The 12,218-nt window shown below is 52.4% G+C and overlaps 2 protein-coding genes across 9 annotated transcripts in view; both read left to right on the forward strand.

Annotated features, from left to right (window-relative positions):
* MSI1 (musashi RNA binding protein 1) overlaps positions 1 to 8,772 on the forward strand; it is a 27,752-nt gene extending 18,980 nt beyond the window's left edge. For 3 of the 7 annotated variants that reach the window (XM_032447808.1, XM_032447813.1, XM_032447812.1), the window contains 6 exons: positions 566 to 646; positions 1,935 to 1,991; positions 4,617 to 4,778; positions 4,886 to 5,058; positions 5,473 to 5,538; positions 6,464 to 8,772. In XM_032447808.1, the coding sequence (XP_032303699.1) occupies positions 566 to 646; positions 1,935 to 1,991; positions 4,617 to 4,778; positions 4,886 to 5,058; positions 5,473 to 5,514 (515 nt within the window). In that variant the 3' untranslated portion in view covers positions 5,515 to 5,538; positions 6,464 to 8,772. The remainder of the gene's footprint in view (positions 1 to 565; positions 647 to 1,934; positions 1,992 to 4,616; positions 4,779 to 4,885; positions 5,059 to 5,472; positions 5,539 to 6,463) is intronic. The other 4 variants (XM_032447809.1, XM_015878304.2, XM_032447810.1 and 1 more) reach the window with 4 other exon arrangements.
* A 104-nt stretch (positions 8,773 to 8,876) lies between these two features.
* Positions 8,877 to 11,645, forward strand: LOC107321420 (phospholipase A2, minor isoenzyme-like). Of its 2 annotated transcripts, none has more exons than XM_032447815.1 (4): positions 8,877 to 10,139; positions 10,321 to 10,480; positions 11,201 to 11,328; positions 11,481 to 11,645. In XM_032447815.1, exons 2-4 carry the CDS (start codon positions 10,374 to 10,376, stop codon positions 11,603 to 11,605), a joined length of 360 nt encoding a protein of 119 aa, XP_032303706.1. In that variant the 5' UTR covers positions 8,877 to 10,139; positions 10,321 to 10,373; the 3' UTR covers positions 11,606 to 11,645. The 2 variants fall into 2 exon arrangements, with proteins under 2 accessions (XP_032303706.1, XP_015733792.1); XM_015878306.2 differs by lacking the exon at positions 8,877 to 10,139 and adding an exon at positions 10,147 to 10,238.
* The last annotated feature ends 573 nt before the right edge of the window (positions 11,646 to 12,218 follow it).

Below are 12,218 nucleotides of genomic sequence, written 5' to 3' on the forward strand. Positions count from 1 at the left end.
CCCATGGTTTGCATTTTCCAAGTCATCCGAATTTTCAAGGAGCAAGACTCAAGCTGAGTCACTGTAAAGTCCCCACACTTGTTTCTTGGTAGATCTCAAATCAAACATTCATCTCTGAGTCGATGTCCCGTGTTCCCATAGGCCTGTAGGGGTGATGGCTTCCTGGGAATGGGAGGCATTGTGCCTGGCACCAGGAAGAAGTACTCTGCCTGCCTTTGCCCAACGCCCTCTAAGTGACTCAGAGCTATTCAGCCTTTCAAATGCCGCCACTTCCCCGATCTCCCGTTCCTAAATGCATTTGATGCATCAGAAAGCCTTAGTCTGCAGAGCTGTGAGCTTCTGAGAAGGAAACCTCCATGTCCTTACATGTTTGCAGTGACGGAAAAAATCCAATGGGCCTGTTACAGCTCAGATTCACATACATCCTGTTCTCTGCCTCAGCAGTTTCTTGGGTTTTCTGCCATTAGTCCTGATAGCTCTTTCTAATACAGTCTTGCTGCTTGTGAGCAGCCAGGCACAGAGCTCCCTGCAAGCTAGCAGTAACAGCACTTTTCTGCTCCCCCAGGTTATCCAGGCTTCCAAGCTGCCACCTACGCGAGTCGAAGTTACACTGGCATTGCACCTGGTTACACTTACCAGTTCCCTGGTGAGTGGTGCTCCCGGCTCGGTTTTTTTGTCTGCCTGCAGGTGATGGGGCTCTCTGGCATGATCCGTAACCTGGGCTGTGCCCCTTTTACCCTTTTCCCTGTTTGGTCTTTGTTTAAATTGGAGACGGATGTGGAAGGGGGAGGGGTAAAGCCCTGGAATAGGTGGGAGCAGCCTGTCCTTCATTAGGATTATCCTCACACCCCAGCAACAGGAAAAGCCCTAGGCTGCTCCGATGCCCTTCATGTTAGCCTCCTCTGTAGGACTGCTGCTGTTACGCAGAAGGGCCCCTGCAGCTCTGCCTGTCTGCTGCCTTTATGTGTGTCTGTCTCTCTTTAACGGAGTTGCCACTGCTCTGAAAATAACACAGGAGTTTGAAGTGTAGCTTTCCAGGGGTTTGGGAATTGCTGAGCACCCAAAATAGAGGTGTCTGCAACATTGGTTGCTTTCTGAACAGTGCCTGGGCCACTTCTAGCCCCTGGAGAACATCTGCTGTGGCGGTGGGCTGCAGGCCCCGTGTGTACTGGGCTGTGTCAAGCTCCTGGCCCCGCCATGTGCTCAGAGCATGGACCCCGCAATCAATGGCTGGAACCTGCTGTGCCACAGCTGCTCCAGGCTGAATGGGGCCTCTTCTCCCTCCCCCTCCTCTGTGGTCCTGGGGATTGAGGCAGAGAGCACTCAGAGAAAAGACCATCTCACTATTTTCTAGAGAAGTGGCAACTCTGAGCATCCCTTCCTGACCTCAACTCTCAATTTAATGATTTATATATGAAGTCTTGGTGTTGGGGGCTGGGAATGGGAAGCTGTGTCTTTGTCTGTGGTGAGCTATGTGGCTGAAAGTTGCTGTTGCCTCCTAGCCGTCTGGAAGCTCTGTGAGTCCAGTTTATGGGTCTCGGTCATTGTGGCTTGGAGTGTCTCATTATAAAAACCATGCCCAGCTGAGTCTGGCACACACTGAGCACCTACTGCCATTGCAGCTGAGAGGTCGGATCTGATGAGTCGTGGAGCAGTGCTCCAGGGCAGGCCTGAGGCTGCTGAGCTGGGCCACAGTTAAAGCTTGCACTTGCTCTGCCTTGGCAGATTTGTTCTAAGGATAAATAGATCCTTAAAGCATCTGGGGCAGGAGTCCAGCACCTTTCAGCACCAGTTATAAATTAGTTCAGAACTGCACTGCCTGGCTGCAGTTTGGCTGCAGGCTGCTCCTCCAGCAGCCCTGGCTGCTGTCTGTCTGCAGGGTCTCCCTTGGGGCGTTTGACAAGTTCCTAAGCTGTCTTGCATTTCATTTTTAGAGTTCCGTGTAGAGCGGACCCCTCTCCCGAGTGCCCCCGTCCTCCCTGAGCTCACAGGTCAGTCCCACTCGTTTCCTAAACTCACAAGCTGGGAAAAGGGGGCTTTGGGCTGTTCCAGTGGTGTTGCTGCTCTGCAGCCTGGCACAGTTATACTGGAAATGTTTCTTATTTCTTCTTCCATCTGTACAAGTTCTGTTGAAAGCTGGGGCTGGAAAGGTGGAGAGGGAATCAGAGCTCAGGGCATTGCCTCTGGGAAGGGCAGTGCAGGTCATACCAAGTAAAGGCGTGTAATTCCTATGTGGCATTTCCTGCTGCTCGCCTCATTTTGTCTCCTTGCCCTGGGCTGGATGTAAACCAGAGCTGGAAAAGTCCGGAGGGCAGGGTGGCTTCTCAAAGGTCTACAGATGACCTTAACCTGATCTGCTGCAAAGACAAGTACTTCACTGATGGGAGGGTGAAGGTGTGGGGCACTCCTCCTCACTCTGTGCATCCTGCACAGGGAAATGGGTGAAGTGCCACAGTGCCCATAGGGTTCTGTGGATGGAAATGGAAACAGAGGGCTATTCTCCAGGGACTAATCCTGACTCAGTGTCCTCACAGAGTAAATACCCTCTGGATCCTCAGCCCCTGGACTGTGTACGGTGTTTTCTCTCTGGGTGATGCTCCTTCTGTTGACCCTCCCTCCCATGGCCGTGTTTTCCCCAGCCTTGTTGTGTCCATGGTGTTTGTTGTGGAAGACCAGCTTTGTGTAGCACCCTATTCCCCCTGTGCTGTCTCATTTCCATAGTGTTCCTCCTCTCCAGTGCTTCCTCGCCCCCACCTGTTTCAGGGTCTGAATCTCTCTGCAATGAGGGTGTGGAAAAGCTTCTTGAGAAGCCCTCCTGGATTTATGGATACAAACAGGATTTAAATAATTTTCTGTGACACAAAACCATGTCAGTCCTCAGGGAGTTTGCTGAGGTTGGCAGCCACCAATGAACAAATTGTCCTGAGGGAGGTAGGAGGAGATTAAATCCTAGCTCTCCTAATGAAACGCTTCCCTGATAACATGTATGCAAATGCGTAAGCACCTGACCTCTAACTCTAAGCCTTTGGTTGCCAAACGAAGGAGATTTAGGTCCAGTGTGTGTTTACATGCGTGATTTTTCCAGCAAACCCCATAACATTTGCAGGGTAGCACTGATGATTTTCCTTCCAGACAGGGCTGTGCCTCTCCTTGTGGAGGTGATTGCCTGGGGGCTGCTGTCATTGGCAGCCAGGGTGTAGCAGGGCTCTGTTCAACAACAAGTTATTAATGCTGCTCTCCTGGCTGAGTGCCATGGCAGCTTACAGATCTGAGTGCCTTACTGAAGTACCAGCTGGGAATTGTGGCATTCTTCCCTTGCCATTACGCTTACCTACTGCTAAGCAGCCACTGTGCAGCCTTTTGGCTGGGTCGAGAGCTGCAGTTCCCATGTATAGGCTGGAGCTGGTCCCACAGAGTGCAGGGCCCCTTCCATTCCTACAAAGGCCCTGCGAGCTTGAGGGCCCTTGTGCCTGGGAGTGAGTACTTGTGCTTGATGTCTATGGGCTTGGCAAGTGGGACTGAGCTGAGGGGATGGCACAAGCAGGGATGATTGCTGCACTGTGCAGGGAGATAGCATGCAGGTGCTTTGTCATCACTGCACAGACCTGTTTTTCTGTAGACAGACGACAAAAGCTAGAGAGGGTTTTCCTGGAAAAAGAATCAGAATCTGTGAGAAGACCTGGCCTCCATTCTCAATAAAACCACATTAATTCAGTCTCATATTAGGACCTTGAAGCAGTGGTGGGGCAGAAGGGCGGCTGCCAGCAGCCTTCCCTCCCCAGAGCAGCATCTCCGGGGTCTGGGATGAGCAGCAAACCCAGATAGAAGCCCCATGTGACGTTTGTTTGAAACAGACCGGTGCCTGCTGCTATATATTCCCTTATAAGCTAGTCTGGATTTCAGCCTTAACAAGATCGATTTGTTCTGACCTGTTTTTATGGCACTCTAAACAGAATCACAGTGAATTTCACATTGGAGCATGAAATGCTGACCCAGTCATTTTAAGGGCAAAGAGAAACACGCTGCCTAGATGCCTCCTGCCCCGAGGGCTGGTTGCCTCTGGCAGTAGAGTTGAGAATTAGAACTGCTACGTATAAATTAAGACTTACTGTTTTAATTAAGCCGTTTCTAGATCCTGCTCCCTAGGTGTGTGCTTCCTCTGTTCTACGATGAGCAGCAAGGGGTCGAGCAGTTCAGGAGGAAAGCCGAGTGGAGAGAATGGTGCATCTTGACTGGAAAAATAGGTAGAAAGAGGCTATTAAAATATGAGTATGAAAGGAAAGAGAGAAGGGGGTTGTGCCTCAGGACACTGAGCTGCCAGCTACTGTCCCTGTGCTACTGCATTTCTCCACATTTGCAGCCTAAGTTTGGATCTGTAGCTTCAGATTTAACTGCACCTTGCAAGCGAAGGAGCGATGGATGCATCTGGAACTGCTCCCTGGTTCAGCTCATCACATCACGCCCTCGGCTGCTCCAGAGGGTGGGGTTGGCAGAGCATGGCTTGTGTCCCCCTCCAGCACATTCACTGTGCAACCAACAGACACGGGGGGTGGGAGCTCCCCTGTTCTCACCCATGGATGTGCTGTGTGACGCACCTGGATGGTGTATCTTTGCAGCCCTGGTATTTCGCAGCAGGAAACAAAGGCTGCTGTTGAGGAATGCACCATGTAACCGCAACGGCCCTGAGATGCCTGTTCCTTCCTTTCCAGCAATCCCCCTCACTGCGTATGGACCAATGGCAGCGGCGGCAGCTGCGGCAGCTGTGGTGCGAGGGACAGGTAACTGCCACTTCCCTCCCTGGCACAGTTTTGTGCCATGGAGGTTTGTGATGGGCTGTGGGAGGGGGGTGGGACGGGGTTGCACTTTTGGGATTTTCACTGTGTAGTTTTTCTGCCTCCCGTAGGTTCTACCCCCAGTCGCACCGGTGGATTTCTGGGCACCACCAGCCCTGGGCCGATGGCAGAGCTTTATGGAGCCGCCAACCAGGACTCAGGGGTCAGCAGTTACATCAGCGCTGCCAGTCCAGCCCCGAGCACTGGCTTTGGCCACAGCCTAGGGGTGAGTGTGCCTTGTTGGGCTCTTCACAGGGGGAGGGTCTGCATCTCCATGTGGTGATGGAGGCGAGCAGCGTCGGGCAGCTTGCTTTCTGGTTAAGAGCTGCCACCTGCTGATCCCCAGGCTGCACACTGCTGGTACAGGATGCAGCAGTTCATCTGGAGCCTGCCTCCCTGCTCCCCACTGGCTCCATTCAGCCTGGTCAAGGTCCTGATCTCCAAACCTTTCCCTGTTCTGGCCTAAGAGCTCATCTTGGCCCTGACGCTTCAGGTTGCTGGGGCTCTCCGTACCTACCACCTCCAACTGGAGCCAGCTTTCCTTTCTAGCATCTGAGCCACGACTGGATTTGTTTTGGTAGTAATTTTCCTGGCTTTTCTTTAGTCTGTTTACCAGTGAGTTTTATCTCCTTCCTTGCAGGGTCCCTTGATTGCAACAGCTTTTACCAATGGGTATCACTGAAGCTGGGGACCAAGGAGGCAGGAGGTAAGAGAACTTCAAACAGGAGCAGGTAGTGGGAGAAGTGACATTCTGAGCTGGCCCCTGTGTTTGGGCTCCCAGCAAGAGCTGTGGAAGCTGCTGGGAGACTCACTGCCTCAATCCAGCCTGTGCAGAGTCCTGTGGCCAGCTGAGGACTCTGTTCCACACCAGAGGCTTGGCAGATTGCTTCCTGCCTCCTGCTCTCCAGGCGTAGAGTGTTGTGAAGAGGTCGCTTAGTGTCTGGGTACAAAGGGGAAGGAAATGAGGGTACTGACAGAAGGGGGGAAAGGTCTTCAGGACTAGCCAGAATCGTGGCCTGGAGGTGATCCTGGGGCATGCTTGACTCAACTGTGTGGCTGGGAGAGCCTCCTCTGCATGGCAGCTTGTTCTCATGGCTGCCTCACCACTGCCTGCTGAGCAGGCATTATCTCCTGTCTAGGAGAAGGGCGGGGGTGGGGTGGTGGGGGGTGGCGAATCTGAGTCTTTAATTAGTTTGTTTCTGGTGCTCAGCTGGGCTCAAGAGGGGTGATCTCTGCTTTGCAAATATGGCTGAAGTTTGTTGGCTTAAACAAACAAACAAACAAAAGCTTCATAAAAAGAGGGCAAAAACTTGAAGGGGAGGCCCCACAGCAGCCTGAGCTGAGCTGAGTGCTGGAGAAATGGCAGGGCTCTGCTTTGTAGACAAGAGTGGAACTAAGAGTGCTGCAGGTTGGGGCAGGCCAGCTGCACAGCGCGCGGAACCTTGTTTCCTGGGCCTGAACTTTGCCATTTAGCATGGAAACATCTCTTCTATGCCCTGTGCCATGCCAGCGGGGTGCAGACCCAGTCAGTGCTGTGTCAAGTGTGTCACATAACACTGGAAGAGAGCCCCAAAGGAAAAGCTGTTGGGTGTTCTAGATCCTGCCCTTCGGTCCCCCGCTGTGTCTCGCAGATTCCCCAGTGACCCAACCGAGGACAGCGGCTGGAGGGTCTGGTGAGCCTCGGGGGATGAGCCACGGTTCCCTTCTTCTTGAATCAAACTGCACACCTGCCGGCTGGCTGCCAGGCTCCTGCCGCCCTGCCCTGATCTCTCCCTTTGACCAGACCACACTGGACTGAACCCGAGGAGATCATCTCGCTTTCTTACTAACCGCCGACGGTTTACGCTTCCCTCCCCCTCCCCCCTCCCCCAGCCCATTGGTCCTTCTTTTATTTATTTTATTAGCTGTTAGTTTTTATTTTTTTTATTTTATTTTTTTATTTTTTTTTTTGGGGGGGGGGTTCCCCCTTCTTTTTTGTTGTTTGCTCTTTCCCGAGCTAGTAGACCTATTCTCCGGATTGGCTTTGTGATTGTGTTAGGTAGTTTTTATTGAGGAGTACTTTTATTTGGCTTTGAAACCCTTCTGAATATTTTCAACTCTGTTGTTGTTGTCGTCAGTGTTTTTGAAGCACGGTGTGGAATGAGAATGCAGTTCTGAAGGAAAGAAAGAGACGCAGAGAGAGCAAAGGCTGAGAGGAACCGATGTATCTCTATTTTTTTTAAAGAAACTGTTTTTAATTGTTTCTGTTTTGTAAATGTGAGGCTTTGAAAAGTGTGAAACTCCAAGGATCTGAAAACGTTGGACATCGCTATGGAACAAAACAAATGTATATTTTGCTAAGTGAGAAAGGCTATCTTACAGCTGAAAGAATTGTTGTTTTTCCTAGGTTTAGTTTTACGTGGGATTTTCCTTTTCCTCCTGTATAATATGTAAATATCGCGAGCTGAACCTGGCTGCCATGTGCAGCCTGGCTCCGAGGAGCAGCTCCAGGTCCTGGACTTGGTGCCGCAGTGTGAGCAATACTCTCCAGCAGAATCCTGACAGGACTCCGTTCTTTTTTTGTACACCTTTTACTGTAAGATTTTAAGACCTCTGATGAGATGAAAGGGGGGGAGGGTGGGGGTGGGAGTGGGGTGAAGCGGACCGGCCATCGGCTGCGTTGCTGAGCGGGTTAAAGCTGCTTCCAATCGCTCGATGTACAGACTCCGTCACTGGGCTCCATAGTGCCAGTGTCTGGTTTGGCTTTAGGTAAAGGGCTTCACCGCCACCGTTTGTCTTGGTTTCTTTGAAAGGAATCCACTCTCCAAACGCTATCGCCTGCGTCAAGATTGCCTGGGAAAGGGGATCCTCCTCCGGAGGCCAGGGGATTGGAAGGGGAGTCAGCCAGGGTGGGGGGAGGTGGGGATGGTGGTTCCGTAAGGGCAGGGTGCTGGGCTGGGGGAGTTGTTAATGGGGAGAAAAGCATTAGGGTGGTGATTTGGGGGCGGGTTAAGGGCTTCTCAGGGATTATATGACATATAGAATCACAGCTTCCCATTTGCTTTACTCTGTGTTCTGAAGACTGTGGGAATTGGTCCGTCGTGCTGTGCGGAGATGATCTGGTCCCTTCTCCAGAACCTGCAGGGCCTTCCCTTGGCACCATCCAGGCCTCTGCTGAGGAGCACCGTGCCAGGGGAAGCCTCCAGCGGGGAGCACACGGGGCAGGTTTGGGTCTGGATTTCAGTGAACCAAAGACCTCATTAAGGGGGGTGATTGAGCCTTTCATTAAGATGCAGCCAAACTCTTTTCCCAGGGAAATAACAGCTTCATCTTAAGTTTTAAAAATCATTCCCTCTCTTCCCCCAAACTGAGCCCTTGTAAGGGAGAGGGGCATTAGAAACAGGACCGAGAGGGGCCGTCGTGCCCACGGGGCTCTTCCCTTCCATCCCTCCCCCTGCGTGCCAGAGCTTTTCCTGACCTGGGTGATACGTTTGGAGAGTTCTGTTTAGGTAAGAGGGTACTTAACAGATCAGTACTGAAAACACAAAGCAATAATTTTTGTTACTGAGACAAGAATCTGTATGTCTGTTTTTTTAAATATTTCCTAATGAAAAAAAGAAGAGCTGCATTTTATTGGGTTTATTTTTATTCTGTATACTTCCAATTTGGGTCTGCGGACAGCGCTTGCCTCCCTCTTGGTGTTCGCGCTGAGCTGCTTCTGTGCCCCCTCCAGACATCCCAGGCCAGCTGTGCTGCCGCTGGGCTGTGAGTCGCTCGCTGGCCAGTGCCGCCACTGCCTGGAGGCCGGGGCTCCGCTTTCAGGGTGGGCATTTTTTAAAAGAAATAAAGCTGTGTTTTTAAGGCAGTAAGTTATTACACTCCAGGGTTTGTTCTCTCCACACCTGTAACCCTTTTTTTCCAGATTTCAGTTTTAAATTCCTAATAAATTATTTGAAAACTGGCCTCTGTCGTTACTTGGTTGGGGTGAGCTGGGGCCTGGCAGGAGCAGAGAGCTGCTGGTGGGGGGAAGCCTCAGGGCTTTGGCTGAGCTTTGATGGAGAGCCTCCCCCCTGTGGGAGTTTTCTTATACAATGCTGCTGTTTCTCACATGCCGGCTTTCTCACACTGCGTGATCCCTGTGTTTAAATCCCAGATATGAAGGTGTTCTTCAGCTGTGACTTAGCAAGGCCAGTTTACTGGAAATTCTCTTGGCAGCATCCATGAGAAGTCAGACACTGAGAAATGGGGAAGAAGGAAGCGCAGAGTGCTGGGGTTCATCGGTAAATGAGCAGAGAAATGGAACATTTAACAAGAGAAAAGGTGGCCAAAGTAGCAACGCAGAAAGAGAACGCTTAGATATGGAAGGGAAAGTCAGCAGCTTGGTCTGTATCAAAAGATAAAGATGGCACTTTCCCAAGTAAATTGAAGCACCGGCTCCTTTACATCAACCTGAAATGTTTGCTCAGCGTGCTCAATGTTGGGACATAGAAATAAATGCAGGCTCTTGCTCTCAAGGGAATATCTCAAGTGTGTAATGATGCCAAACCCACAGTCCTGACAGTGTTAGGGCCTCTGAGGTCTGATCATGAGCAAAGTTTTTTGGACCGGCTCCTGGCTGATTCCAGAGGCTTTTTCTTCCCTTTTTGTTCTTTCTTTTAAATCTAACATCAAGGTTCCCAACTCAGCTCACGCCTCGGCACAGAGAACTGCAGTGCCTGACTGGGTGCTGCTCTAGTGATGGAGAAGCTGCTGTCGGAGCTACTGAGGGGTGCTGTGTGCATGGAATCTTCTGAGGACGGCTCATTTCCAGCACAGTTCCTCTGAGTTCAACTACAAACAGTACAAGGTCTTGCTTAAGCCAAGCCGTGGTGGCTTTGCCAGGAGGATGGGTACCATGCCACCTGCTTGTACCTGAAATGTAATTATCTTTAGTTATTTCCGTTGATATGTTTGTTCTTTAGTTATCTCTGTTATCATTCACCTGGTGATGGCTGTGAGATGGTTTCAGCAGTTATTTCCCAGGTTGCTTCTGTCTCTTGCCCAGGAGATCCTCTGGAAGAGACCTTTAAAGGCTGTCAGGTCCTATTCCTGTGCAATGAACGGGGACACCCACAGCTCCATCGTTGTGCAGAGCCCCCTTTGTGACCTTGGGAGATAAAAGAATTTTGCAGTAAAACTTAAATGCAAGTATTTGCCCTGCTGGCTTCCAGAACTTGAACTCCACTGGCCTTCAGAAGTTCATTCCGCAACCCGCTGCCCGCAGCCTCTGATAGCGGAAATCTGTTTGATAACATGAACATGGTGTGTGGACCTGGCTTCCCTTTCAAGGTGAGCTCGCAGTATAAAGAGCCGTGTTTCCTCTGGCAGCAATCTCGCTGTCAGATCCCACCAGAATGAAGACTCTTGGCGTGCTTTTCTTGCTGTCGGGTGTGTAGGCAGCGCGTGCCCCTCTCAGCACCCCCTGCCCGCTGCCTCCCCTCCTGATGCTGACCTTTGTGCTTCTCCTCAGCCGTGGCTGCCATCGCCGCTATCACACCTCGTGCGTTATGGGAGTTCCGCAGCATGATCAAATGCACCATCCCAGAGAGCCACCCTTTCCTTAGATTTGATGACTACGGCTGCTACTGCGGCTTGGGTGGCAGTGGGACACCCGTGGATGAGCTGGACAGGTTTGTATGACTATGCTGCTATCTGTCTCTTTCCTTGCTTCTGCTTTTGTGGTTCTGCATCCTGGCTCCTCCCCAGCCCTGTCTGCAGGCATTCACTGAGCTGTCTGCCTGCTCCCACAGCTGGCTTCAAGGGAAGACGGTGGTGCAGTACCACACCATTGTGCCTTATTGCTGGGCTGAAGTACAACCCAGCAGCTGCTCTCTGTACCGGCTGTGCCACGTGCACTCCAGCACTTCTTCTGCAGCAGTGCTGTGCCTGCAGTCCCATTGTCAGCTCTGAGCCCACCGGGCAGAGCTCCGGCATCGACACACTCAGAGCTGGGACGCAAAGTGCCAAGAAGTGGTTTAGCAGCCATCGGTCCCACATGACAGACAGCCAAAGGGCTGTGGCAGCTGTTTGCTCCTTGGACACCAGGCACCGATGGGGGATGCAGGGCAAATGCTGCCTTTTGCTGTGCTGAGATCTGCTGCAGTCAGCACACACACACATGGAGCATGGGCTGGTAATTGAGGAGTTGGACTTGATGGTCGCTGTGCTTGGGATGCTCTGTGATGTGTGACCCTTCAGGGTCCTTTAAGCCACCTCAGCTGTCACTGAACATTTGGAGGGTTTGGTGGTGTCTGTGTTCATTGCCTTGTCCAAGTCACACGCTGACACGTCCCACAGGTCAGCTGAGTTTGCCATCCCAAATATCCCGACCTTTCCCTCCCTGTTCCCAGGTGCTGCCAAGCCCACGATGAATGTTACTCCGCGGCAGAGAACAAGACCGTGTGCTCCTCCTTCCTGGACACCCCCTACACGGAGATATACAAGTACTCCTGCAAGAACGAGGAGATCACATGCAGCAGTACGTCCTGCCCCCAGTCCCCGCTGTGCTCTGTATCACTGTGCTGCCTTCCCGGTGTGGAAGCGATGGGGCTGCGTTGTCCTGTGTGCGGGAGGGATGTGGGTGGGAGGCCGTGTGACATGCAGTGCAATGACCGCACACCGTCCCTCCAGGTGCCAACAACGAGTGCGAGATGTTCGTGTGTAACTGCGACCGCACAGCCGCCATGTGCTTCGCCAAGGCGCCCTACGACCCCGCTCACCACCGCCTGGACAAGAAGAAATACTGCAGCACTTAAAGCGCAGCATGGCTGCCAACAATAAACGCCCCGCACCACGCGTGTCCCGCACTGTGCTGCGCCGTGGGGCTGGGACCAGGGGTGGGTGTGTGGGGGTGACGGGCTGCCTCGTTCGGCTGCCGAGGGGCCTCGTCTGGGCTGTGGGGCTGAGGCGGCGTTGCCTTGGCCGGGAGGGTTGGTGCGGCCTGCTGAGGGCCGGTTCACCGTGCCCTGCCCTGCAGCAATGTATGGAGAGCCGCACCATGTGTCCGTGGGCCTATGAGGGGGTTCAGGTGGTCGTGGGGGGCCAGAAAGGGAACCGCATCCCTCTTAAAAACGAATAGAATGGACCTTGAGCGTGTCACACCTGCAGCTCCTCCCTGTCAGGCCGTGCCCAGTGGCCGTGTTGGTTTCCTGTTCCCTCAGCTCCGTGTCGCTGTGGGTTTTTGGAAGCACCAAACTCTGGGCTTCCCACAGGAATGTGGAGCATCCCGGATGTGTTTCCATCACTGCTGGGGTGGCTCCTTTGTTGGGATGGGAGTTCAAGATGAGCCCCCCATCCTCACTGACAGGAGGAAAACGAATGCAGAGAGGCTGAGTGACTTCTAGGTTGGTGAGAGGGCTGAGAATCCAT

Source organism: Coturnix japonica, chromosome 15 (assembly GCF_001577835.2).
Source record: "Coturnix japonica isolate 7356 chromosome 15, Coturnix japonica 2.1, whole genome shotgun sequence".
Lineage (NCBI taxonomy): Eukaryota > Metazoa > Chordata > Aves > Galliformes > Phasianidae > Coturnix > Coturnix japonica.

Bases quoted from the DNA above. Each gene is read 5' to 3' on its own strand.
- LOC107321420 (XM_015878306.2), top strand. From the start codon at position 10,205: ATGAAGACTCTTGGCGTGCTTTTCTTGCTGTCGG. The intron at 10,239-10,320 runs GTGTGTAGGCAG...GCTTCTCCTCAG, and splicing joins CGTGCTTTTCTTGCTGTCGG to CCGTGGCTGCCATCGCCGCT. The intron at 11,329-11,480 runs GTACGTCCTGCC...CCGTCCCTCCAG, and splicing joins CGAGGAGATCACATGCAGCA to GTGCCAACAACGAGTGCGAG.